The sequence below is a fragment of the Miniopterus natalensis genome, chromosome 2 (assembly GCF_054644295.1).
Source record: "Miniopterus natalensis isolate mMinNat1 chromosome 2, mMinNat1.hap1, whole genome shotgun sequence".
NCBI lineage: Eukaryota > Metazoa > Chordata > Mammalia > Chiroptera > Miniopteridae > Miniopterus > Miniopterus natalensis.
This window is the reverse complement of record NC_142082.1, coordinates 106937953-106962420: the sequence shown is the minus strand read 5'-3', so window position 1 is coordinate 106962420 and position 24468 is coordinate 106937953. Positions and strand designations below refer to the sequence as shown.

The window sequence follows — 24468 nt, the reverse complement described above, 5'->3', positions numbered from 1 at the left end:
ACCACCTCCACCTCCCAGACAATTACATCTCTGAGCCAAGAGGAAGCCATCCTGTGGGAAGAACAGGATGACATGACACCAGAAAGGCTAATACAAGTGATCTCAGAGTTGCACAGGTTGCTCCCTGGCAGATTCCCAACCAGTGAATGAGGCAGTCCTGTAATGAAGCAGTCTGTCTTCAAGCCATTTTCCACAACAGCCACTCAAGGAAGCTTCCATCTCCACCCTCCACTGTGGCTCCTACAGGTCCTGTCGGTTTCACATGTATCTTTCTGTGGCTCATTTTCTCAGGTAGGCAGTGGGTTCACTCTACTGCCATTTTCCAGAAGAAACAACTGCCAAATTGAGCTCATTCGATTGTGAGCATGTGTGGCATGCTAATCTTGTCCTGTCACTTACCTCACTAAAAGCCAGCAGTGTCTTCTCACTGCCCAAGGGAAAAGTCTCCTTGATATAATTCACGAGGCTCTTGACCATGGGCCCTGGTTGCGTCTCTTGGGAAAAGCAGGATGTGTCGGATTCCAAAATAAAGTGAACTTTTTATTACTACTGCTCTTCTCCATGGGTTGCAAAAGAGCATTAGACCTAGACAGTCTCAAGGTCACCAGGAAGTCACTGTGATTAGAAATGTAGGCCAACAGATCCAGAAACCAAGACTGTGCCCAGAGAGCCCCAGGTGGGGCTGTGGAATCTCAATAACTGAGGCTCTTTGAGTTCCAATTAAAGGTCAAATGCATGGACGCCAGCCAGTTGTTGCCTGCCCAAGGGCTAAGACTGGGCTGTAAGAGCTCCACAAGCCACTGAAGGCTTTAAAGAGCGAGTGAACCAGAGCCATAAAATAGGCCACTTTTGCTCAGGGCTTTTTGCAAAAACTACGTGTGTCACCTACAGTGCTGTCCCCCAATTTGAGCCAGTCAGTGGCCCTGGAGGCTGGCCAGCTGCTGACCAAGGCTGTGATGGCAGCACCTGCTGCTCACCAGCCTCAGGCACTGGCATCCAGTGTGCTTCCCAATGACAGAGCTGGAGTACAGGGCAGAAATATTAGTAAAATAACATTATAACTGGAATTTCCATTGTACTTTACAGTTTACAAACATGTTTTATATTTTTTTCATTTTATTTGAATCACCTCCTTTTGAGTCTCATGGATGCGTAGCGACTTGCCCAGAGTCACAGAGTGAGCAGCAGTGATGGGGCTTGACTTGATCCTTTGGCTCCAAACCTCCTGTCATGAGTTTTTCAGTGACTGTCACTTGCCTTACAAGGTAGGGAGAGCAAGGGTCCTGGGTCTAGTGAGCCAGCATACTGGGTGTTTTCTCTGCCCAGTTTGCTCTGGCTGCTCTTGAGGCTGAGGTGTTAGCTACGGCCTAGTGGCTGGAACAGGCACTTCTCCCTTCTGCTGTTAGAAATGACCTGTTGCTAGGACAAAAAAGGGTCTGAGGCCTCCTTCTCTGAAAATGGCCAGCTGGACCCTCCTGTGGAATTTGCAGAGAGTGGAGACATACTCTTCTTCTATTTCGTGGGCTTAATGACTAAGAGGCACTAAGGAAGCAACACACCTCACCTCCTACCTTGACATAGCTTATGTCACTGAGCTTGGCTAAGACTGTGGATGGCTTACTGGGTGAGACAGGTAGAGCAGGGTTGGCTAAGGATGATGGCTGAGGGACCGCATTTCTCAGTATTTAGACAAGAGCAGGCCCGGCCTGCCGAGAAACTGACACCCAGGCAGTACATGCTATGAAGGCAAGGATGGTGCCTGCTGACACTGGTATTGCTATGCCCAGCTCAGATCCCAGAGCCCATTAACTATCCAATAAGTGTTTGTTGGCCAAACTTATGATCACTGTACATGTTGTGTCTGAGACTTAGCTAAATATGTGCCAATTGCTTCCAACGGACCACCACAGGGCAGCCGGGGAGGCTCGGGATGGGGAGCTGGCACATCGAGGGTGGTCAGGCAGACAGGTGTGAGGAGATGACCCATCCTCAGGAAGTCAGGCTTATCTGGCAGTCACAAGGCCACAAGCTCAGGCTCAGACACCACGACATGAGGCAGCCTGAGGGGCTAAGGCCAGCTAGAGTGCCTTACAGGTGGGGTGGCACTCAGAAACCAGGTGAGCAAAGAGGTGCCATTCAAGACTCCAGGCAGGTAGCAGGGATCCAGAAAAATCTGTCTTTAAGAAAAAGGCTCCAAAAATCAGGCTGGGGACCTTCTGTGTAGTGGGGTGGGAGGGGTTTTAAGAACAAGACAAAGCTCACATACCGCACAGGATCCGGGAGTTAAAGACAGGAGATCAAGGCAGGACAGGTACCTAATGATTGGAACTGGCCAGAGTCCTGGCCAGGTGACCACCCCAAGGCATCAGGATAGACTGAGACCTCTGGCTTAATTTAATCCTGTTACTAAGTTCTGGAGCGAGGCTGGGCCAAGAGATGGAGTGCCAGGTGTGATGCCAAAGGGAGAGGAAGGTGCAGGAAACCAAGTAGGACCTGGCAAAGGAGGGACATCCTTCACAGAGTGGCTTTTATGAAAGGAAAAAAAAGCCAGCATCTCCCCAGGGCATAGACAGAGGGACAGGAGCCTGGTGGTCCTAGAGTCACTCCCAGACGTGTTCCACAAGAATCAAGCTGGTCAGTTATCACCCTGTGATCTCCCACCCGCACCCCTACTCTGTTAAGGAGAAAACACAGGCAGAAGGAGGCAGGTCCTGCCCTCGGAACCTGTGGTCTAGTGGGGAAGAGAGACCATGCCTGCAATGCACCTCGGAGCAAGCGCAGAATGAGCCAGGTACAAACAAATAAGCCCAAATAAGACCACAAAAGAGGCACCACCACTGCAGGTCTGGGGAAAAGGGGAAACAAAGGGAGATGTTCCTCAGAAAGGGAGAAAAGTGGTAGGGTTTTGCATAGTCTCAAAAAAAAGTCAGATTCGCGTTTCATAAGTCAAGTCATTTTTACAGCAACTCTATCATCATGCCCAAACCTAATCTTACACACTAACTTCTATTCAGAACATGCGCAAAGCAGATATTGCTTATTTTCCACAGAATCAGAGAGAAATGACAATTTCCCCTGCAGCACTCCTGGGGCAGGATGGGGGTGCTGCTGTGAATTGCTTCTTTGTGCCTCCCAGGCTTCACTCTGCACCCCAGGAGCAGAGAGAGTGGATGGTGTGGTGGGGGTCAAAGACCCAGGGCCAGGGCAGGCTGCAGGGTGACCCTCTTCTCCTCTGAAGGCTGGAGAAGCCGAAAAGACTGCTGGGTCTTGTCTCTGCCAGCCTCCTGTCCCCCAGGAGTGTTAGGGATGCTTGCATGTCCCAAACACCTGAGCTCCTGGGAGGCTATCATCCTGGTTGCTCTTGGTGATGTAAGATTTTACCCACAGACAATGGACAGAATTCTGCACAAAGTTGGAGGCCTTACTCTTCAAGGCCAGGCAGAATTCAAGCTTCCTGACTCCCACTGCAGTGAAAACCCACCAGTGAGTTTCCCTAGAAGGCCCTCTGGGGACCCCACCCGATGTCCTTCCTCAACACTTTCCCTCTTCTAACTCAGTTGTCCCCTCTTAAGTTTCTCGATTTTTCTGGTTTAATATGTGTAGACTAAAAGCATTACACGATTTTCACTGTATTTGTCTCTAGGTGCTGAGAGAGGCCTCCTGGGCTGGAGGTTCAGAAGAAGCAGCCCGGTCGGCAGAGGGCATGGGGAGCCGGGTCGTGCTCGCTGCCCAGCTCCGCCCCTCCTCCCTGACTTTCAGAGCCTCAGCTACAACATGGGTGGGGAGCACCTCACGCCTAAGCCCCAGGGCTTTGGGGAAACCAACAAGCAAGCAAACGCCAGAGAGTTATGAAAGGGAAGGGCCATTGCCACTGAAGTCAGTTATCATTTTTAAGGCCACTGCCATCCCCAGGACACCCACCCCCAGGCAAGCCAAGGCCTCCTCGGCATCCTCCTGTCCTGGGCCGTCATCCAGACCACTTCCTCTAAGTGGCCTATTTGCCTTCCCAGACCCTGGAATGTCTCCCCCAGGAGAGATGATGACACAGATGAGACTGCCTGGCCACGAAGCTAAAGAATGACCAATAACAAACCAAATCAAAACACTTCACCAGTTCTGGCAAAAGACATTGTATTTCTATCTTCAGAGATTCTGTTACCACTCTTGGACTAAGGCTAGAAGTTTCCCCGCAAGGTCACTTATGGAAAACGCGGGCTCCAAGGGGCCCAGAACCGCTTCTCTCGGGGCCTCTGAGTACTGCTGTGCAGTTTGTACCCTGCACAAAACCAGGCGGAGGGGCAAGTGAAATCCACTTGCCTGCCAAGCAGAGCAGCCACAGAGCTATGTGCTCCTCCAGAAGCCCCTCTGAAAATTCAGACAAAGGCCCCTCTCTGCTGACAGAGCCTGTCCCTCTTTCTGAGTGATGATGGTTCCAGAGAGAATAGAGCCGATAGGGGTGGGAGAGAACAAAGGTGCAGGCAAGTGGAAATGCGGTTCTGGGCCAGGTGGTAGGTGCCCAGCTAAGACCCAAAGCCTCTTTGGGGCTGCAGAAAGTGTTTTAGGTGAAACTGCACAGGTCTGGTGGGCAGGGGGGAAGGGAAGAGAGAGAGTCCCAGGCAGCACTGACCTTAGAGTATTAGGGCTGCGAGGACTTTCAAGTCACCTACATAAGTCATTTTCAAAGGTGTTTGGTTCTGGTCTTGGTTCCTTTTCATTTCTTTATTTTATTTTTATTTACAGTAGAATTTTTTTCCCAAAAAACAAAACAAAACACAGAGAAAGGAAAAATTGGTCTTTTTGAATCTGGGGAGGGGAGACTCAGAGCTCTGCCCACTTAGCCCCTGACACCTCCCACAAGCCCCCAGTACCCCCAAGACACAGTGTGGAAAGTGCTCACTCGGTCCAGCTCCCTAGTTTCAGTGGTGATGAGGCCAAGGCCAAAGACTGTGGTGTGACTTGCCCAAGGTCCACACTGCATTGAAGGCACAACCGAGCTAGACCCCATGGCCCGGGCACCTGGCGCCATTCCTTCCCGACACCAAAGAAGCAGGCTCTTACACTACCTGGCAATTGAATATTCAAGGCAGCTGCCTGGGTCCCTGTCCATAGGTGAGGTTTCCATCTTTTCCTCAAGTAACCAGTCCCAGCCACAGAACTCTCTCATCTGGTCTGTCCTCTCCATGATGGGAATGGAGCCCAAAATCTTAGAGGTGGCACAATGAAGAAGTTGGGAGGACTAGAGATTTACCAACCACACTGGGGAAGGGAGCTGTGGTGGGAAACTGGGTGCCAGCTCGAGGACCAAGTGTCTTTCACTTGAGCTCAGTGGGAAGGCCCCATTCAAGGTGGGTGGGCTCCTGCTGAGGCGGAGGGTGACATGCCAAGCCAGACACTGGCCCAGGGGTGAGGGGGCCAGGAAGAGATCATCCACCACCACTCTCTGTGTCTGCTTAGATTCTCAGCACTCTGGATAAGGACTGTCCCTCCATTGGCCTACTGACTTTTCCCTCAGGCCCTGTCCCAGTCTCTCCCCAGTGACTCAAGACCACAAGCTCAGCTGCTGTCTCCTGCTTTCTCCAGGCCCTCCCACCAGCATGCACATCCCAGATTCCTGCTCCCGACCATGGCTTCCTCCAGGCTACATGCGGCCTCCCATTCTAGAGCGTTCTCAGTTAGCTCATGTCCCCTCCCCAGCTCCGGGACCCTCTTCCTACCCCCAAGAGTCTGCAGGGGGGCGACTTCACAGCTGTTCTACGGAGGAGCTTCCTTCTTGGAGCAGGGAGCAACCGAGGTGCTGCCCCTTTGATTCCTGTTCCATTATGGCCTCGGACTTGCTCCCCCAGCCCTCCCGCTCCAGAGCACCAGGAACACAGCGCCCCATTGCTTCACTCTCATGTGCATTTATTGAGCGCCCACAGAGTGCTTGGTACTATGCTCGTGGTTTGGAGCCACGGTCTAGTCAAAAGAAGACCAGAGCTAGTACAGAAAACGTTTCATAGCTGTTTACATCTGGTAAGGAATGGGGGAGGGGAGAGCTAATCACAAAACAAAGTCCTATTTGAAAGCAACAAAATCTCCTCTGAGAGTAATATATGCTCTTCGCGCCCGCGCGTGCGCGCACGCCCTGAATGAACCCTTGGGTGTACCCAGTGGTTGAATACGCATGCATATACAGTGTTGTGGGTAAATAAGCGACTGTATATGCTCTATGTGCACACGCACGCACACGCCACCGCACAGACAGAATCTGGCTTATTCTATCAAAGACGCTAGCCTCCAGGTTCTAGTGAAGCGCTCTGCCCTAGATGCCTGCAGCATGCAAAACGGAAGATCAGAGATCCACAGTAAAGGAGGGCAGCGGGTATACACGGGTACTTCTGTCCTCGGGCCAGCCGCAGCACTGGGGGTCGCTCTTGGTCAGCGACAGCAAAGCTGTTGTGAGGGGCTCACAGAGCAGAGCTGAGCAGCTGGAGGTCATCTGTCCAGTGTGAGGGCCACCGGAGCCCTGGTGAGTTCCCCAATCTTCAAGGCAGAATTTAAAACTCGGGTTTTCGAGTGTGTAGTCCAGCAAACAGTATTCCTTGTCACAGTGCCACAGATCGAGGTGAGAGTTTTTTTCTCGCTCACTCTCTGCAGCTTCCCACGTGTGCTAACGCATTTTGTAGTCATTAGATACAGATGTTTCACACAGCTGTCCCTTGAAATCCAAGTCTACTGTGAAATCGAGGTCTCGCTGCAGAGAAGGAGCGAAGGGTCACAGCGTTAGTGCGGTCGGAAGTGCCGGCACCACTCCCCTCCCTGCAGGCAGATGGCTGGGTAGCTACTGTGCTCCTAAGGTTTGCTAGCTAAGGAGTTCCCACCAACAGCCCTCGGGAATCTATTCTGGTGCTTCATTATCCTCACAGGAAGTTCTTTGATTCCTAACCTAAATCCTTCCTGTCATAATATGAGCTGCTCCCTCTGATTTCATCCTGGGAGAATGGGTGAGTCTTCTGCGGTATAACCCTCAAGGCCTTCTGTCGACTCTTAGTGCCCTTGCCCACAGCCAGGGTGGCTCAAAAGGAAGGAATCACACCGTCTCCACCCCACCAGGCCAGCTGAAGAAATGCAAACCACACTTCTTCTGGGCCACCAGAAACTCTTAATTTCCTGGCTCAGCTTGTCCTAAATGAAGTGAAACTCATGGCAACAGTCCCCGTCCTCGAAGCCCGTCTGTGAAGAGCCAGAAGCTGTGCTCAAGGCTGAGTCGGAGGCGGGGGGAAGGGGGCTAGAAAACGTCTCTAATTCCTGAGCTTTAAGGGGCCAATGTTGGAATCCTTCAGTAAGGCCTAGTTACATCCAAGCCCAGCTTCCTACTGCCTCCTCTAGCAACTTTCCTGACTGAGCACAAGGCACTTAGGCATCTGGGCCAGTGGGTCCTGGGACCAGTACTGCCATCCCTTCTCTTTGACCCCTGCCACACAGAGGCTGCCTCAGCACTCACCACATTTTTGGCATTTGGCTTCATGGAGATGGTCCCATAGAGCTCTTCCCCCCTCCGGACGGTGAGGTAATCTTCCAAGTAGAAGACCGTCTGCTTCCAGTGTGTGTAGGGGGCATCAGGGGCTACGGGGCGAAGGAGAGGGTGGTAGGACGCAGGAGTCAGAGAAGACGTCTCCAGAAGGGCTGAGGCTGGGACCCTGCCTACAAGTTGCTGGCTTTCCTCTGGGACTTTCTGACCCCCACGCAACACTCTTGTTGGGTCAGTGCCAGACTTCAAGTTCCCACCAGAACTACCCCCTCAGCCCCAGTGATCCCCCCCTCCATCGGATCTCCAACCCCTCAGGGCTACAGGTCTTAGCTGTAGATCAGAAGAAAAGCTGATTTACAAATTCATACCAAGCAGTGGAGGACCATACCCTCACCAGCTAAACTTTGTAACACAAATGAACCCCCAAATGCAACTGTTTTGTTTTTTCTTTAGTGTGACAGTGAAGAAGACTTTCAGACAGTGTGGGGGAGATTCGTAGAGTAGGCCGTCCTGTCTCTCCTTAAATAACTTCATTTCTGCAAACGCCACAGCTAACCCAGTTTCCGCAGTTCAGTGACATCCAGTCCTACAAATAGCTTTCCCTGCCGGCTTCTCTGCCCTAGAATCAGCATTAGTACCCTTGGCCCAGGCCTGCCAGGGGTCTCAGCTGTGCCTGCCTAACTGGATCAAATTGAAACGAGCGATGATTCTCATTTCGCAGCCCCAACACTGGTCTACAGCTCACACCTCCTGCATGCTCCAAAGCCACGCCTCCTCTGTATTTGCCACTAAATAGCACCCATCTCCTCTCAGCACGCTACAAATTCTGCAGCTAAACCAGAGGTCCGGCTAATGGGCATCTTCCTCAGCTGCAGCCGTCTTTGGAACACTCTTCCCTCCCTACTGACTACTCACCAGGCTCTCTCTTCCCATCTTTCAAGGTCACTTCCTCTGTGAAGCCCTGCCTGACCGCCCACCTGGATTAAGGGCACCCTGAGCTTGTGTCACCGGGCTGTCATGCTGTGGCATAAGTGCCTTTTTTTTCACTTGTTTGTGTCCCCCACGAGACTGCAATCTCCACTAAGCCAGGGGCCGTGCCAGGCCTGTTCACTGTTATATCCTCAGTGCTTACCAGCACACTTAGTAGATCTATAAGCACTGAATAAATGAATGATTTTTTTGGTATAAAACCAGAGTAGATAAGACATTCCATGATGCTTCAATGCACCCACAGATGTTCAGTTACACTGGGGCTTTAGAACCTATGTACGTTAGAAGAGCCCATCTTATAGTCAGTTCTTCTTGGCCCTTTAGGCTCTTATCTTCCTCTACCAGGATACAGGACTCGTTGATACTGATTTCCTCTTTGCTTACAACCAGAGTTAAAGATGAGAAGACTTGAGGGGAACATAATAAGTGTGTTTCAAACACTACAAAAAGCTGTCACATGGAAAGACTTATGTGTGGCCTTCTATGTGGCTTTAGAGGCAGAACAAAGGTTAGTGGGTGGGAATTACTAGAAGACAGATGTTTAATTCGTCAGAAAGAATTAATGCTGTAGCACAATCTTATGAGCTACCTGGGGTCCACTGACTTGTGATTTATCAGGCACAGAGTTAGACCAGGTGGTCTCTAAGATCTTTCAAGCCCTATTTTAATGGAGGTAAAGAGTTTGTCTTTCCTTGCCCTTTGCAATGAACTGGCTTGATCATATTTCAGTGGTTTGGATACAGACTTGAGTAGCCTTCAGTGTGTGCATGTGGGAAATCGATGCAAACTCAAGGTCATGGAGGGGAAGAGCAGCCTGAACATTTAGAAGGGCTTGAAGGAGGGTTATGAACGTGCAATCTGTGCCTCTCAGATCCTGGATCCCCAAACATATCCAGCCTTCCTGGCCTCTAAGGCATACTGCTGTCTACAGACGAAGTCCACCTGCTCCCAGCACCTTCCCTGCCAACTACATCTAAATAAATTGTCAAGAGACAGTCTCCGGTGTGTGTAGAAAAGAGCAGTGTATGACTGACAGCACTCTCACCCCCGCTTCCACCTACAGCAGCTCAGACAGGTGTCTCTCCTGTTTTCAAAGACCTTCAGGCAAGGAGATTCAAGCGGCTTCTTTCTGTCACCTAATCAGATGCCTCGTGAGAATCCCAGAGACTTCACTGGCTCAGATTTGCCAGCCACCAAGCCTAGGAATCTGCCTCTGATGGTAATGACCCTCCCCCCCCAAAAAACTTGCCAGCCCTGAGTTGGAAGAAAGTCATCTCCTCCCCCACCATCAACATCAAAAGATTAAGAACTTCCCCAAAGTCTTATTTCCATGATGGGTCCATTAGCTATGAATTAATTATCTAAACCAGTCCTCTCAGTCCTAATCCTCCAATAAGATGTCCAGAAGAGACTTATTAAACTTCAACTGTTTCCACTCTACTAGGGATTGAAATTCAGTATTTCTGGGGGTGAAAGGGGGGCAGGTTTGCCAAGACTTAAAAATCCCCCCTCCCGCCCAGTGATGCAGATGAACAGCCATGGCTGAACTCGCGTAGCAAACCTAATCGTTCACATCTGATAACTTCTCTTGGATGGGTGTCAGAGGGAAGGACCTTAAAGTAGGCAACAGCGGACCCAGTTCCAGTTTCCACTTTGACAAGTATTTGCACCCTGACCCTGGGGCTCATTTTCTACACCTGCAGAACATGGGGTGCTGTGGGGATTAGATGGATGAGAGTGAGGAAAAGATACACCGAGGGCAACCCAACATTCTGCTGTGCACGGCAGGTCCCGTTTACTTGTTTTCCGGCATTGACTAACAGCTCTGCCTTTCGCTCTCAAGGCGTCCTCACTTGAAAGATAAATTATATGGTCGCCCTACCTAAAGCATATTAGGCCCGTGTTAGGGAGTTACTACGCATTAGGCGGTTATTTCATCTTTATGGAAAGTGACGTATCATCTTACGTATCCATAAACTGTGGCTGCGACCGGCAAAGGTGTGCTGCCTGATTCTGGTGGTCTAGCATGTCCAGGGAAGCATCCAGGAAGATGCTGTGCACAAAGGGGAGCACTCCCCATGGGGCTGTGGACGACATCTAGGGTTCTGGTCAGCGAACAGGCCTTTCCTTCTCCTCCCCTACCCTCAGCTTCCTCTGCTATGAAGATACCTTCATGCTCTCAGTATCTGATCCCTTTTCTCCCTCCCTCAGGCCCCTCTTCTCACAGTCTCTCTGGGTTCTGGATTATGGACAGCTTGTGTTTTGTATTTTGAAGTGAGTGTGACCAGTACTGTCTGCAGTATTCCAAGTGCATATCCATCCATCCATCCATCCATCCATCCATCCATCCATCCATCCATCCATCCAACAGACATCTATTCAAGATGCCTATCATGTGCCAGATATGGTCCTAAATTTGGGGAAAAGCAACCAATACAACCTTGCCCCGCTCAGATCCTGCCACCTAAGTGAGAAGACAATTAGGTCTGGTGTGAGTTGTGACTGCAAGGGGCCATGGGAACAAACAGCAGGGGCTTCTCACAGAATTTTCCTGGTGCTTTTAGAAAGGGAATGGAAGCCCACTTTCTGTTTCACTTCCCAGTGGCTAAGTGGAATCTAATACCCTTTCCAGCTGCAAATTTGTAATTATATCCCCTAGGGGGCTCACACACTGCCTGAAGAATTAAAGACTATGCACCAAGAAGCTTCTCTGACCTGAGAAAATGACTGTGTCACAAGATGGCAAAGTTACAAAGAGCTGCCAGGCCACCTAGGTCCAATGGTATCCTGTCACACATAACAAGCTCAAGGCCCAGAGATTATGTTGCTCAAGGTCACCTTCAGCATGCTGAATCCTGGAAAAACCAGGATTCAACTCCAGACCTGCTCATACTCAGTCTATTGCCCTTCTACCTACCACACAGCAGCCCTAGGGTCCCAGTCCCAATTTCCTCCCCCTACCTGCCCAGGATGTGCCAGAGCAGTGGGTGGGGCAGTTGGGCCTGCTGGCTGGCACAGCCTGAAACTCTGGGTGCCTGTGCCCATTATGGCTCCTGCCTGGAGCTAGAGAGGAGGTGGTAGCCCATTAAAAGGGATTGTTTTCAAGCCACACAATACTTGATGTGTTTTGGAGAGGGCTCCCAGAGCCAGCTGCTGTTGGGCTGAGATGGAAAGACGGTTGGGGGTTGATGAAGAGGGGCCACATAAGCAGGCTACGCTTTGCAAAAAGTTCAAAAATAGCTGAGACCAAACAATATGTTGTTTAGGCCTATACACACATGTGATGAAATTTTTCTAAAATAGCAAAGGGATAAAGAACACAAAATTCAGGATAATGTTCATCTAGCAGTGATATGGGGCAGGGCAGGGATAGGAGCAGAGCATCCAAGTGGATGGAAAGGTATGGATAGCATTTAAGTAATTAAGTTAGCTGGTGATCTCACAGGGATTTAGAATGTAGCTGAATTAATTACTTATACTTATTAATTATAACCATATTTGTTAATAATGGGTTTCTGGTTAACATTTATATTCTAATAATTTATTTCTTAACTAATATATGTACATTCCAATAATAATAATAGTCTTATTTCTAGTTACTATTTACTTTATTCTGATCCTGAGTTAGGTGGTGAGGTCACAGGTATTCATTATATTAGTTAATAAATCAGCAAAAAGTGAACTGTGCATGACCCAACGATGACAGTATGTCATGAACCAGTAATTGAGATTAATCTAATTCTGTGCATCTGGGGTCCTTAAAAACAAAAAGGAAATCCTCTTTCTTTGGTGGTCCGAGCTCAGAAGGTCTGCATAAAGCCCATTTTCAAGCCCATGCTAACTGGTAAGGACTTCTGCTGTGTACTAGAAGCAAAGTCCCATGCTGACATCTCAGGGTGGCTGAGAAAGCAGCTGAAAAATGTAATTTCCCCTGATCGCTATGTATGTGGAGATGCTGTGGCAGGAGGGATTTGTCAGCCAGCAGGCATACTGTCTGGGTGAGGCCAGAGGCATACCGCAGCCAGGAGATGGAATTGCTTTTCCAGAGGATGTCAACACTGGTCACATTCTCAGCCATTTGCTGAGGCAGGCTTGGCAAAGGTAGTGGTTTCAATCTTGATCATGTAGCACAATCACCTGGAGAACTTAAGGCACAGATTTCTGGGCCGCACCCCAGAATTTCTGACTCAGTAGGTCTGAGGTAGGGCTCAAGAATTTGCATTTTTAACAAGTTCCCGATGATGCTGATGCTGCTGGTCCATGGACCACACTTTGAGAGTTTCTGCACCAAGGCACAGGAAATGAGGACTACAGGAACTCCAAATGTTCTTTCAGAACCGAAGTTCCTGTGCACAGGGGAGGGGACATAATGCCGTAACAGCAAAATACAAAGGAGCATGCTCAGACCTTGAGCTAGACCCAAGGTCCTTGAGCTTATAAAACACATTCATCTTCATGTTGCTCCTAGGGGCTTGTGTGGGACTATGGTGGGCGTGACCAAGGAACAGAAAGGAAAGGAGCCAGTGGTTCACGACTTAACACTTTAAATTCTCACCTTCTCCCAGGCAGCCCAGGGCTGACTTTTTTGATTCTGAATTTGAATTTAAACAAGACTCCGCCATGTGGAAGGCATCAGGAATGTTGTTCCTGCCACCACAGAGCCAGAGAGCCACCTCTGGACAGGGTTCACCAGGCTGTCTGCTTGACCTCAGGGACCCCAGCTGAGAGTATAAGGGCTGGAGCCCAGGCTTTCAAAAGCCAGGACTTTTCCCATAGTACCCCTGCCAACTGACTTTCTCGTCACCTGCAGCAGGGCAGGCCCTGCTGAAGGCATCATCCTGGAGGTGGTGGAGGCAGAAGCAGCCACTGTGACTCCACCCCAGGCCTCCAGTCACAGTTCTGATCCCAAGCAGGCTCCTCAGCCCTCTCATGGCCCCCACTCCTCACCATTGTGAGGCTGAGTGTTCTCCATTCTTCAAGGTCTAGGTAAAATTTCCCTGCCCCCTCCTGGCTATTCCTGCCCATCAAGAAGGTGAGCCTGCAGACTGCCCCTTTAAGAAGGGAAACAGCTGTGACAACCCAGATTGGGCACCTCTGGTTTCCCCAGGGCAAGGAGCACCAGCACTGGCCTGAATGATGGAGACTAGAAAACCCTGGTATTGGCAATTGGGAGACACTGGTTCTGGGAAAAAAAAAAAAAAACCTTCTGTGAGGGATTAGCTAAGACCCTTGCCTCCTCTGTTAACAGGTAAGAAAGGATCGTTATCACCATGTCTTCCAGAAGTGAATTATCACATCCTCAAATTCTGGTAGGACCCACCTATTCCTGCCACAGGCACACTCACCCCCAACTACATGCTCCCAGTTCCCAGGGAGACTCCACAAGAATGGTGATCTGAATACATCCCCGAGGGAAGAAGTCATATTTTTACACGCTTATTTAACAGGGATTTGTTTAGGATCTGCTGTGAGTCAAGCATTGCCAAAGGATCCAGGAGTGCAGAGACTAACGAGATGTGATCCCGACTCGTGGGGAGACCAAAGATTGCAAAAATGGGTAGAAATGTTGAATAAATGATGGCACGTCCTACATTGAATTCCTGTGTAGTTGTTTAAAAAAGAAAGTAGATATCGCTGTGAGGCTATGGAAGTCCCTCCAAGACATACTGTTAACAAAGGAAAGGTAGCAGAAGGCAGTGTGTACGGGACGAGCCAACCTGTGTGTTTTAAATGCTGTAGTTTGATACTGTACTCTAGTTATGTAAGATGCCGCCAGGGGCAGCTGGGCATAGCGTTCAAGGAACTCTATGTACTATTTTTACTTCTGTTGAGTCTATAATTATTTCAGATAAAAAGAATAAAAGAGGTGTATATAGATATGTATGTATTTGTGCACCACTGAAATTTTTTGGAAGGACACGAAAGAAATCCTTAACAATATATACCTGTGATGTGTGCAACTGGGGTGAATGGGGAGAGGGCATTTTCCTTGACTTCTTATACTCTTTGTTATCTTTGCTTTGTGTATATGCATCACTTTAAACATGGACATGACAAAGCTAAGTACAGGGCATTAGGGAACCCAAGAAGGACACCTAAGCTTGACCCAAGAGGGAAGCAGGGGCTCGAGTAATACTGTGCTGGGGTTGGCCAGGTGAGAAAGTGAGCACAGGGGATGTGTTATGGGCTGAACTGTGTCCCCCCAAAATTCCCATGCTAAAGTCCTAACCCTCAATACCTCAGAATGTGATTCTACTTGGAGCTGGGTCCTTAAAGAGGTGATTAAGTTCAAATGAGGCCATGAGAATAGGCCCTAATCCAATCTGGATGGTGTCCTTTTAGAAGGAGATTAGGACACACACAGAGATCCCAGGGATATGTGCACACAGAAGAAAGATCATATGAGGACACAGGGAGAAGGCAGGCATCTGTGGGTCAAGGAGAGAGGCCTCGGGAGAAACCAACCCTGCTGACATCTTCACCTTGGACTTCTAGCTTCCAGGACTGTGAGAAATAAATTTCTGTTGCTTAAGCCCCCCAGTCTGTGATAATGTTATGGCAGCCCTTGCAAACTAACACAGGAAGAAAGGAGATGACAAGAACTTCTGACGTAAAGATCCTCTTGCTCCCATGGCACACTGTGATGGACATGGGTGTGCAGAGGCAATTCCCAGAGATTTAAGAGTCTCACTGAGTTCAGGGAACTGCAAGGTGCTTAGTATGAACGGGACAGGGGTGGAAGGTGAAGTAAAGGAGGGTGAGAAATGAGACTGTAGGAGTGGGCTAGGGCCAGGTCACAGAACCCCCACTTACCCGGCTAAGATATTGGGGCTTATCTGCTACAGGCAGTGAGGCACCTCTGCAGGAGGACTGGGAGGGACAGTGTGGGTGGTCTTTGGGAACCTTGTCAGGGACTTAGTAAGGATGGATTGGGTTGGACATAGTAAAGAAAGCAGGAGACACAGGGACACCATTTGCAGTCTACTGAATCTGTAGTAAGGCTTCACAGGGGGAGAGAAACTCTAATTCCACTGTTTCCTTACCACTCACACAAAATATGCTCTAGAAATGCTAAATGAACAAATGTGCATTTGAAAAGGGGCCCAAACCCCTGCTTCTCCCCACTTAAGCTCTCTCTCAACTCTGGCCCAGCCAGCCACAGTTTTATTTACCTTCTCCTTGGGCAGCCAAGAGTGTGGGGTCACGGGATTACTCCAATTACTCCACAGCTGCAGAGGCTTAAGAGGTGCCAAGTAAGGGCCCCTGGCTAATGCCCAGGTCCTTCCCCCAAGTTGGGGTCAGCCCTGTGTCACTGCCCACAGAGACTCAGCATGGGGGAAGGGACGGTCTGAAATGCCATCAAAATGCTCACCTGTGGAAAACCCCATTTTCTTGTGGCACTTGGTAAATTCAATATTGAAATAGGTGACCAGGGCGTGGATGTAGTCATTGCGCTGGATCTGCAGGCAGAAGGCAGACGTGAACGACAGCTCTTCCGTCTTGACCGTGTAAATGTCCACCTCCTGCAGCCCAGAGAAGAGAGAAGGCCGGACACTTAGCACCCGTACCAGGGCTGGGTCCTGGTGGGCAGCTGCTTTCCTGTGGGGGACTACCTACTGAAGACTTTCCAGGTTGTCCTTGCTCTAAGGATGACTTCCCACCTCCCTCCCTATGACCCCTTCCATCCTTTCTAGGGTGGAGCAATCATGCAACAGATATGAGTCATAATCTAGGGGGAACAGCATTAAAAGGGTAAATCTGAGGGTGGGGGCTGAGGAGGGGAGGGGAGAGAAAGGAAGCTTAATCAGACAGAGCATCCCTAAACCCAACCCGAATGTCCTCAGAGTGGCCGTCTCAGCATCACTTGGCTCATCTAGTGGTTCCCACAGTGTGTTCCGAGATGACAAGCATCGGCTTCACCTGGGAGCAAATTCTGAGGGGTGGAGGGTAGAGAGGAGGGCATCCCAGCCCTACTGAACCAAAACAGCAACCTGTGCTTTATCAAGTCCTCCCAGTGATTCAGGTGAACCAGACTACTCATTTCCCAGTTTTTTGAAATGTAAGTGCTAGGCAATAGGAGGCATCAAGTATTATTACAGAGTGAGGACCCAAGCCTACCCTCAATCAGAGGCTTCACTAAAGGAAGCTCTGCTGGCCATTTTTAACAAGCCTGGACAGTTAAAAAAAAGAAAAGGGAGGAATAAGAGGTGAGAGTTTTTCAGTTCTGGCTGGAGAACGAAGAACTAATACTCCAACAATTTCAGCTGGGAAGTGGCTGAAAATCAATCTCGTGTGGGGAGCAAGTGTAATAAAAGTTTGCAATGTGCTGTTCTTTCTGTGTGCAGAATGCTGGCTGCTTTTTGCTGACTCCAATGAGACAGGGCAAACCTTCCAAGAGCCCAAGAGGCACCCAGTCAGCTTTCAGTGAGGTCTCAGGAAGGACTTCCCACTGCCGGCTGTGTAGCAAGGCCTTCTGTCCTGAAGGCTGCAAGAGCCAGACACCTGTGTGCCTGGAACGTTTCCCAGGGCTCTCCTGAGACCCAGATAATGGAACACGTTGGGAATAATTAGGACAGGGGTCTGAGGGTGGGAAACAAGAGCAGGGGAAAGACAAAGTGATGTAGCAGAATCGCTGGGAGGACTTGATAAAGCACAGGTTGCTGTTTTGGTTCAGTAGGGCTGGGATGCCCTCCCCTCTACCCTCCACCCCTCAGAATTTGCTCCCAGGTGAAGCCGATCCCTTATCACTGCATATTTCTAGGATACATAAGTGAAAAGCAGATGTGAAGCACCCAGGGGCCTTCCCAGAGAAGTCCTGCCTCCATGGGACAACGGGGGAGGAGGTGTGGTCAAGGGAGCCAGCAGATCAGGGCCCTAGGCGAGCAGTCTTGACATCCCCATGGGGAGCTGAAGCTCTGACCTGTTAGTTGGGAAGAGGTGGGACTGCAGGTTCAGGGAAATGTGGGAGCCCCTCAGTAAGGCTAAGGTTGGGGAACAAAAGCTGAAAAAATGGTGAGCCTGGGGTAGCGCATGCAGAATTAGAAAGCAAGTGCACTATAGCCAACACGAGAGCGCCCTTGGGAGATGCCCGGTAAGTGGGGGTCTGGTGCTCGCTTGAACACCTTAGGGATGATGAATTCACTGCCTTGCAGGCAGCTGGTTCCATTCCCTGACTCCTCCAATTGGTAGATCCCTCCTGTAATGAACGAGAGCCCACACTGATCTCTGTAGCCTCCACCCACAGAATAGGCCGAATGCCGGTGCCAGCTCACACAGGTCTCCAAAACTTTTCTTCTCCCAGGTAAACTGCCTCTGTTTTTCCATTTGCTTCTCATAAGTCATGCTTCCTGACTCTTTCCAGCCTCTGACCTCAAAGAGCACACTGCTGGCTCCTACTGCATTTACTCAGCCAACCCCCTCCCTCTGCTTCATCCCTCTCACAATCCTTTTTCCTTTCTCCCTGGTACCCAAGTGGAGGGATCCTCTATGACATGTCACCCAGTTAGTTTGGGCCGTGACTCCAGTTCTGGAAATCTTTTTAGACCCAGTGCCTGTCAGCCTTCATGACATTCATTCCCTCCCACTCACATGTTGTCCACAGGTTCCCTCCAGCTCCACAACTCTTAGAGCAAGCTGTGGCTGACTGCATTTTTATTAATGGCATCAGCACAGTCCACCAGGCTCCCAGTGTCTACACTCAGTGACTTTTCCATCTCCTTCTTAGTGAGGGCCAGCTGGGCAGACTCCAGGCCTTTTCTAAGGTCTGTGGTATTTTCTCTCTTGGTCCCCTCTGCCACCAGCCTAGCCTGGTCTTTCTACCCTACTTCTGGCTCATCTCAGCGGCCTCACCACCTTTGCCTTGTTCCTGCCATTAGACTGGAGCTTTGTAGGGGCAGAGAGTGCACCTATTGGTCTGTGCACCCTGGCTGTGTGACATAGCACCTGACACTCATCAGCCTTCCCCCAAGAGGTCTCCTGTGTGACAACTTCCCTCCCTTTCCCAGGTTTCTCCTTCGTACCAACTGACTAATCTCTCAGATCCATTCAGACTGTGCTGCTCCCTGTATCCAAAACCTTCCATGAGTCCTCATGGTTTAGCTAAAAATATCCAAGTTTATCGGCCTGAACACAGAAAGGCAGGAGGGGGTGCTGGAAAGTAGGCTCCGTGACACATCTAGACCTGGCTCTTCCTCCTTCTGTCACTCCCTCACTTCACGCACACATACACACACGCACACACACACACACCCATCTATCAGGAATTCCATCTCTATAGGGTGTTGTTCTTAGCCTTCCATCAACCAAATGTCAGTTATCAACTGTATTAGCTGACAGTGTTCACTAGGTCCTGCAGACATTTGCATTTTATGGGGACCGATGAAGAAATAAAAACCTTCAAGGCAGAAGTAATGGGCCTATACATTAAAATGGTGACATGGAGGCAGTGGGTCTTTTGGAGTGGGGGCTGGGCCATCTCTGAGTATGGGATCAGCTGTGGCTGGACTTCTGAGACATGGACCCCCTCTGGGCTCAACTCTACCCTTTCTCAAACCCTAGGTCTACAGAGTCAAACCCAGTTATCCTGGTTCCCCCAAGTCCAGACCCCTTTGCTGGAAGGTTTCTTTCTTTTCACAGCAGCAACGGCATCTGGGAGACCCCCTGACTTGGCCCCAGGTGACCCCCATGAAGCGGAAGGCTCCAAAGGCATCAGTTACTCAGAAGAGCCCCTGGTCGCCCCTATCCCCACCACTAAATAATGTTACAAATGGATGTCTTAGAGCAGAAGTCTGGACAAAACAGAGTCTTAATTATAATAAAGTGTCACACTCTGCAATGTTAATAGCATGAAAATAGCAATTAAGTGTGTGAAGAAGGGCAAGTGTTTTCCCAACAGGCTGCTTAGCACATTAGGGAGAGAGCTGCTGGAGGGGGCTCCTGGTGGAGGAAGCAATCACAGCCAGTCTGCAGCCTTCTCAGAGGAGTGAGGGAGAGGGGGTACCGGGAGGGGGAGGGGCAGGGCTGCAGCTCAGGGCTCCAGGCCTGGCACATCCTCACTCTGCCCCTCTGTAACAGGGAAGTGAGAAGCTAGGAAAATTCCAGAGCAGGAGGAATAGGGAAACTGAGACAAGAAAATTAAACAAGGTCAATCAGTTTGGGCAGCGTACAGCCAGTTTGCCACAAGATCTTATCTCCCAACCAAGGATGCTTAAGAACAAATGGCTAATGTCCCTCCTCCCTAACCAGAGAATACATAGCTTAAATCGCCCTGGAACTGCTAAGGCAGGAGGGGGGAAGGGGAAAAGGAAAGAAGGGAGAGTTTATCTCACCCACTAAACAAAGAGTCAGCTGCCTTAGGGAAGGGGGAGGAAAGGGGGAGTTTTGTCTCACTCCTTAAACAGAGAATCCAGCAGTCTCTGGGCTTGTCAAGATAAAATTGCAAAATGTTTCTCATAAATTCTGGGAAAGCCATAAACAAAGTAAAAGGGAGAACTAGAGAGCTAGTCTGTACCAAGATATCCGGCAGAGGAATTTTAAAACCTGGAAAAGTATAAAAAGCCAAACCTCTACCAAGTGGGGCACCTCAGATTAGCTGAGAGAGTCGGTCTATGCTTTATAAGCCAAATGTATTTTGATAGATTTGCTTGCCTTGCTTCTTTAATAAATTTACTTGCTTTATTTCTTTAATAAATTTGCTTTACTACAATGCAACCATCTGGGGTCACTCATTTGAATTCTTTCCCATGAAACTGACAAGAGCCGAGGAGGAGACAGCCCTCCCCCCTCAACTCAGGGGGCTGTCCAATAACACCTTTTCTGGTATTTCTGGTGCCTGTAACACCTTCTTCACTGAGTCTGGCTGCTTGGCCCCTGGCTGCACTCAGGTGTTACCAAGGGGAAGTCTCTTGCTGGTTCCTGGCTGGGACGGGGTGGAGAAAGGAGTCCAGTGTGGCCTGGGTAGATGGAAGCAGGCCAGTCCACAGTGTGACCAGCAAATGTACAGAGGTGCAGTGTCACACCAGCAGGTCAGGGGCAGAAAGCACACTGAAGGAATTTTATCCCCACGCTGAAGCTGTGACATACAGCTGCCTAGTGGTCAAATAGAGCTGCCATGTATCATTCTGGCAAATGTAGTTGCACAGTCGATTTCTATCTATTCCATAATATTACAGAAATGTTTTGCACTGTGGTGAGCTTGTTTCAGGTGTACTTTCCTTGTTCTTATTTGAGGCACTCAAAGGGAGATGTTTCGAAAACAGAGGGGCTGGTAGGTAGAAGTTGAAGCACATGTTTGCTCACAGTTAATCCTGCCTGGACTTGGAACTGGCCACATTAAGTAGTTAGAATCCTGTCAATGGGGAGTCCAAGGCTTAGACTTGAAACCAAACCTCTTAGATAGAATGTTACGAAGGGGAGGCAGCATCTGTTGAGACCTCTGTGAGGCTCATCTAGTTTTATTTGCTCTTGGAGGTGCCTTCTAAATGCTACGGTAATACTACAAACCAAGGATTGTGGTTCTGGGAAGACCGTGCCCGGGGACAAAGGACAGTTCTCATCTAGCAAATCAGCAGTTTACATTAGTCCTTCAGAAACTCCTCCTCATCCTCAGCAGCCCTGGGCCCCTCCCCCTTCATACACTGTAAATGCCTCAGTCCCCCACAGCAGTATTTCCAGAAAAGAGGTGAAACCAGAGCAGGCAAGTATGTTTTAGCAAGATGAGGGCTGGGTGGGCTGATGAATACTTACATAAATAAATCCAGATTTTTAAATTAAAAAATCAACTTGAACCATATGAAATTAATGTCTTTCTAGCTTTTAAAAAACAATCACATATCAGTAGTTTAGATGATTCAACATGATATATTAACATATATAAATGCAAAGGCTTAGCAAAAGGACTGGAAAGCACAATCCAACATGTGAACAGCAGTTCCCTCTAGGAGGAGCATGCGGTTGAAAGGGAGGGGAGGTCAAGGGGATCTTTGAGTTTTACTCCCCCAAATTTGGCTTATTTGAATATTCAATAATGAGAGCACACTAGGGATTGATATGATGAGGATGCTGACCACGTGCTCTGCATCTGCACTGAAGAAAGCCTTGGAAGAAAAGATGTTACGGCATTACAAACAGGAATGCTCAGGAAGTGGGGTGTATTGCTGTCTGGACATCCCACGTGTGCTAGGATGTGGGAGTGTAATGACGATTACACAGCAGATTGAGTATTGGATTTCTTTCCTAAGAGGGCCATCCACCTCTGAATGGAGTAGCTTTCTCAAACCTGAGCAAACACTCCTGCCTCCAGGATGCCCTCTCCTCTATTACCCTCTCTCCCAGCCCATCCCTGCCCCAACACCACCCAGGGACACCTACTGACTCCCTCCCTTCAGCTGTGCCACCGTGGACTCCAGTCGCTCTTTGTATGATGTTTTGACTGGCCACCTTGTGATGTCAGAGGCTCTGGTCAAGGTGGTCTTGCCTCACCAGGCCGGGGCCATGCAGTAGCTGGTGATGCCTTTACTCCAGGCCCACCACTCTCCAGGGTGGCACAGCTGGGTTCCCGGCATGCCCAGGCCCAAGCAGGATGAATCTACAGACCTTTATTAAACAGGCATTGGTCACCACTTGCTTTGGGTCCACGATGTCCACCAGGGGCTCCTTCATGGCAACGTCCCGGATGCAGGTCATGTCAAAGCCATAGACATTCTCCCACCCTGAGGGAACAGAGCAAGACATGAGGGCCTGCAGCAGGACCCCCAGAAATCTCCCAGACACTGAGTACTAAAGCATGGCATGCCCAAGAGGGTGAGGGGCAGCCCATGTCCCCCTACATCAAAATAGGAGAAGAATGGCTCATCTGGGTGGAGAGCTTGCAATGTGCCAAATGCTGTTTTACACTATCTCATGTGTACAGGTCCCACTTTATAGTTAAGAAAACTAAAGCTCAGAAAGGCTGAGAAACTTCTCTAAGGTCACACAGCTAGAATGCTACAAAGCTAGGCCTAAGACTAGAACCCAAATTACCTGTCTTTTCCTATACTTACTTTCCTGTCCCCCTTTCTGAGCTATCAGAGTCTCCTATGAACTCTCTTACCTGCCATGCGCATTTCTATGTCAGTGCCTTTGCCCAGCCATTCTGCACATGTAGAAGGCCCATCTCTCTCCCTTCTCCTGTCCCCGCCCACTGAACCTTTAATGCAGCAAAGAGAAACACGGGCTTGTAAAGTGAAAGAGGCTGTAGTTTGAATCTCAGCACCATCACTTACTAGTTAAGCCTTGTGCAAATTCCCTAATCTCTCTGAACCTCAGTTTTTCTCAACTGCAAAATGAGGGGGCTGTCCATGACAGTCTACCTCTCTCACATGCCATGACGCAGTCACTAAGGAGCTATCCCATAAGAACTATCCCTCAGGTGGGACACTAACCATCTTAGCGGCGCTCCTTGGCCCCTTGGGGCAGCTCATAAGATACTTTGAGAAGGAGAAAGATTTAGGGTGAAGGATTGGTGAGTAAATGAATGCAAGTCTCACAGCCCAAGACCACCCTTAAATGATGGTAATCATCGCTAACAATGATTGACCAACAATCCCAGGCCAGACTCTTCATTCCAGCTACCCGGAAACCCCATGAGGATGCTTATATGTGACACATGAGAAACCAGGGCTGGGAGAAGTTGACACCTGACTCATATGAAGTATTGGGCCCAATGTCATGCATCAGGGAAATGGTGGTGCTAGGGCTCAAACACAGCTTGTACCTTGACCCTTCGGCACACTGACCCAGTATAACAGTACCAGGAATATAAGTTCCTCTCCCCACAATACAGAGGCTGACCTGGCAGGGGCTTTGGTTACTAGGCAGCTGAATTGTCTGCTTACTCGGACGGGCTTAGAAATGCATTGAAGGGGAGATATTTTTCTCTAAAATCTTTTGGGATTAAATTTTCTTTTAAAATGTTCATCAAATACATGATATGTTAGGAAACTATGTCCCTATATGTTTGGGAGAGGGGCGTGTGAGGAGGGAACAAAGAACAGGCAGTGAAGCTGTGTTCCTTTGACTCACGCTTTTCTAAGGCACACAAAGACCTCCCTCGGGGAGAAGAGGCAGAGAAAATAACAATCTCCCAGAGACGGAGCAGTTGTGAAAGTCTGGCTTGAGGATAAGATGACAGTCATGTCCCATTAAATCACCCGAGGCTGGTGCCAAATTCCAAATCGAAACCTGCATTTGGAGAAGGAAGCTGCTCGGTTGGCAACAAGACATGCATCAGAGAAGACCCCCTTCTAAAATCTGGAAATAGCCACCATCCTCTCTCCAGGTGAAACACACTCACTAAGACACACCGCCTCCATCTAAAATCCTTCCTTAAGACGCCTGTGCCACGCTCCTGCTCTTACTCTCTCACGGCCACGGCACGGGTTGGGGTTTAGTGCAAGTGTTGTGCAAATACCTGAGAGTCTGTGTGTGTACCAGTTAAAGGCCTGGGCTTTGGAGTTCGTACCTGGGCTCTGCCACTTACTTGCTTTGTAACCTTCACAAGAATTTAACCTCTCAAAGAGTTGCTTTCTTCTTTCCTTTTTAGGCATTAGTTCATGTCCTATGTCCCTGGCTAGACTACCCTACCTTCAGTTACTCAGGAGACGGATCACCCAGGACATTAGATGTTTTGCTCTCCTTTCTGCTGACCATTCATTTCCCATGACCTCCCTGGGCATAAGCAGAGCAGGGATGGGAGGCGACACAAATCAAGCAGATTAATTTTTGTTGCAATTCTGTTCTGTCTGTCGAAGGAGTGAATGTGGAGTAAGGCCAGTGGCTACCAGGAAATATTGTTATTAATTTTCTGGTGATTTAAAAATAACATCAGAAGGATCTGTGAACTTTTGCTTAAGGATTAAAACAAACTCTTTAAAAGAACTGCACTACTGTGCAATGAATGTAACTAAAGCAACAAGGAAGCCCAGACCTAC

At 49.3% G+C, this 24468-nt stretch overlaps 1 protein-coding gene across 2 annotated transcripts in view; it reads right to left on the bottom strand.

Moving 5' to 3' along the window:
• Positions 1–6649: 6649 nt before the first annotated feature.
• Positions 6650–24468, bottom strand: part of PRMT8 (protein arginine methyltransferase 8) — an 81247-nt gene continuing 63428 nt past the window's right edge. For both annotated transcript variants that reach the window (XM_087813863.1, XM_016215216.2), the window contains 4 exons: positions 22094–22209; positions 15873–16023; positions 7484–7605; positions 6650–6733 (listed from right to left, as the gene is read on the bottom strand). In XM_087813863.1, coding sequence (XP_087669989.1) covers positions 6650–6733; positions 7484–7605; positions 15873–16023; positions 22094–22209 — 473 coding nt within the window. The remainder of the gene's footprint in view (positions 6734–7483; positions 7606–15872; positions 16024–22093; positions 22210–24468) is intronic.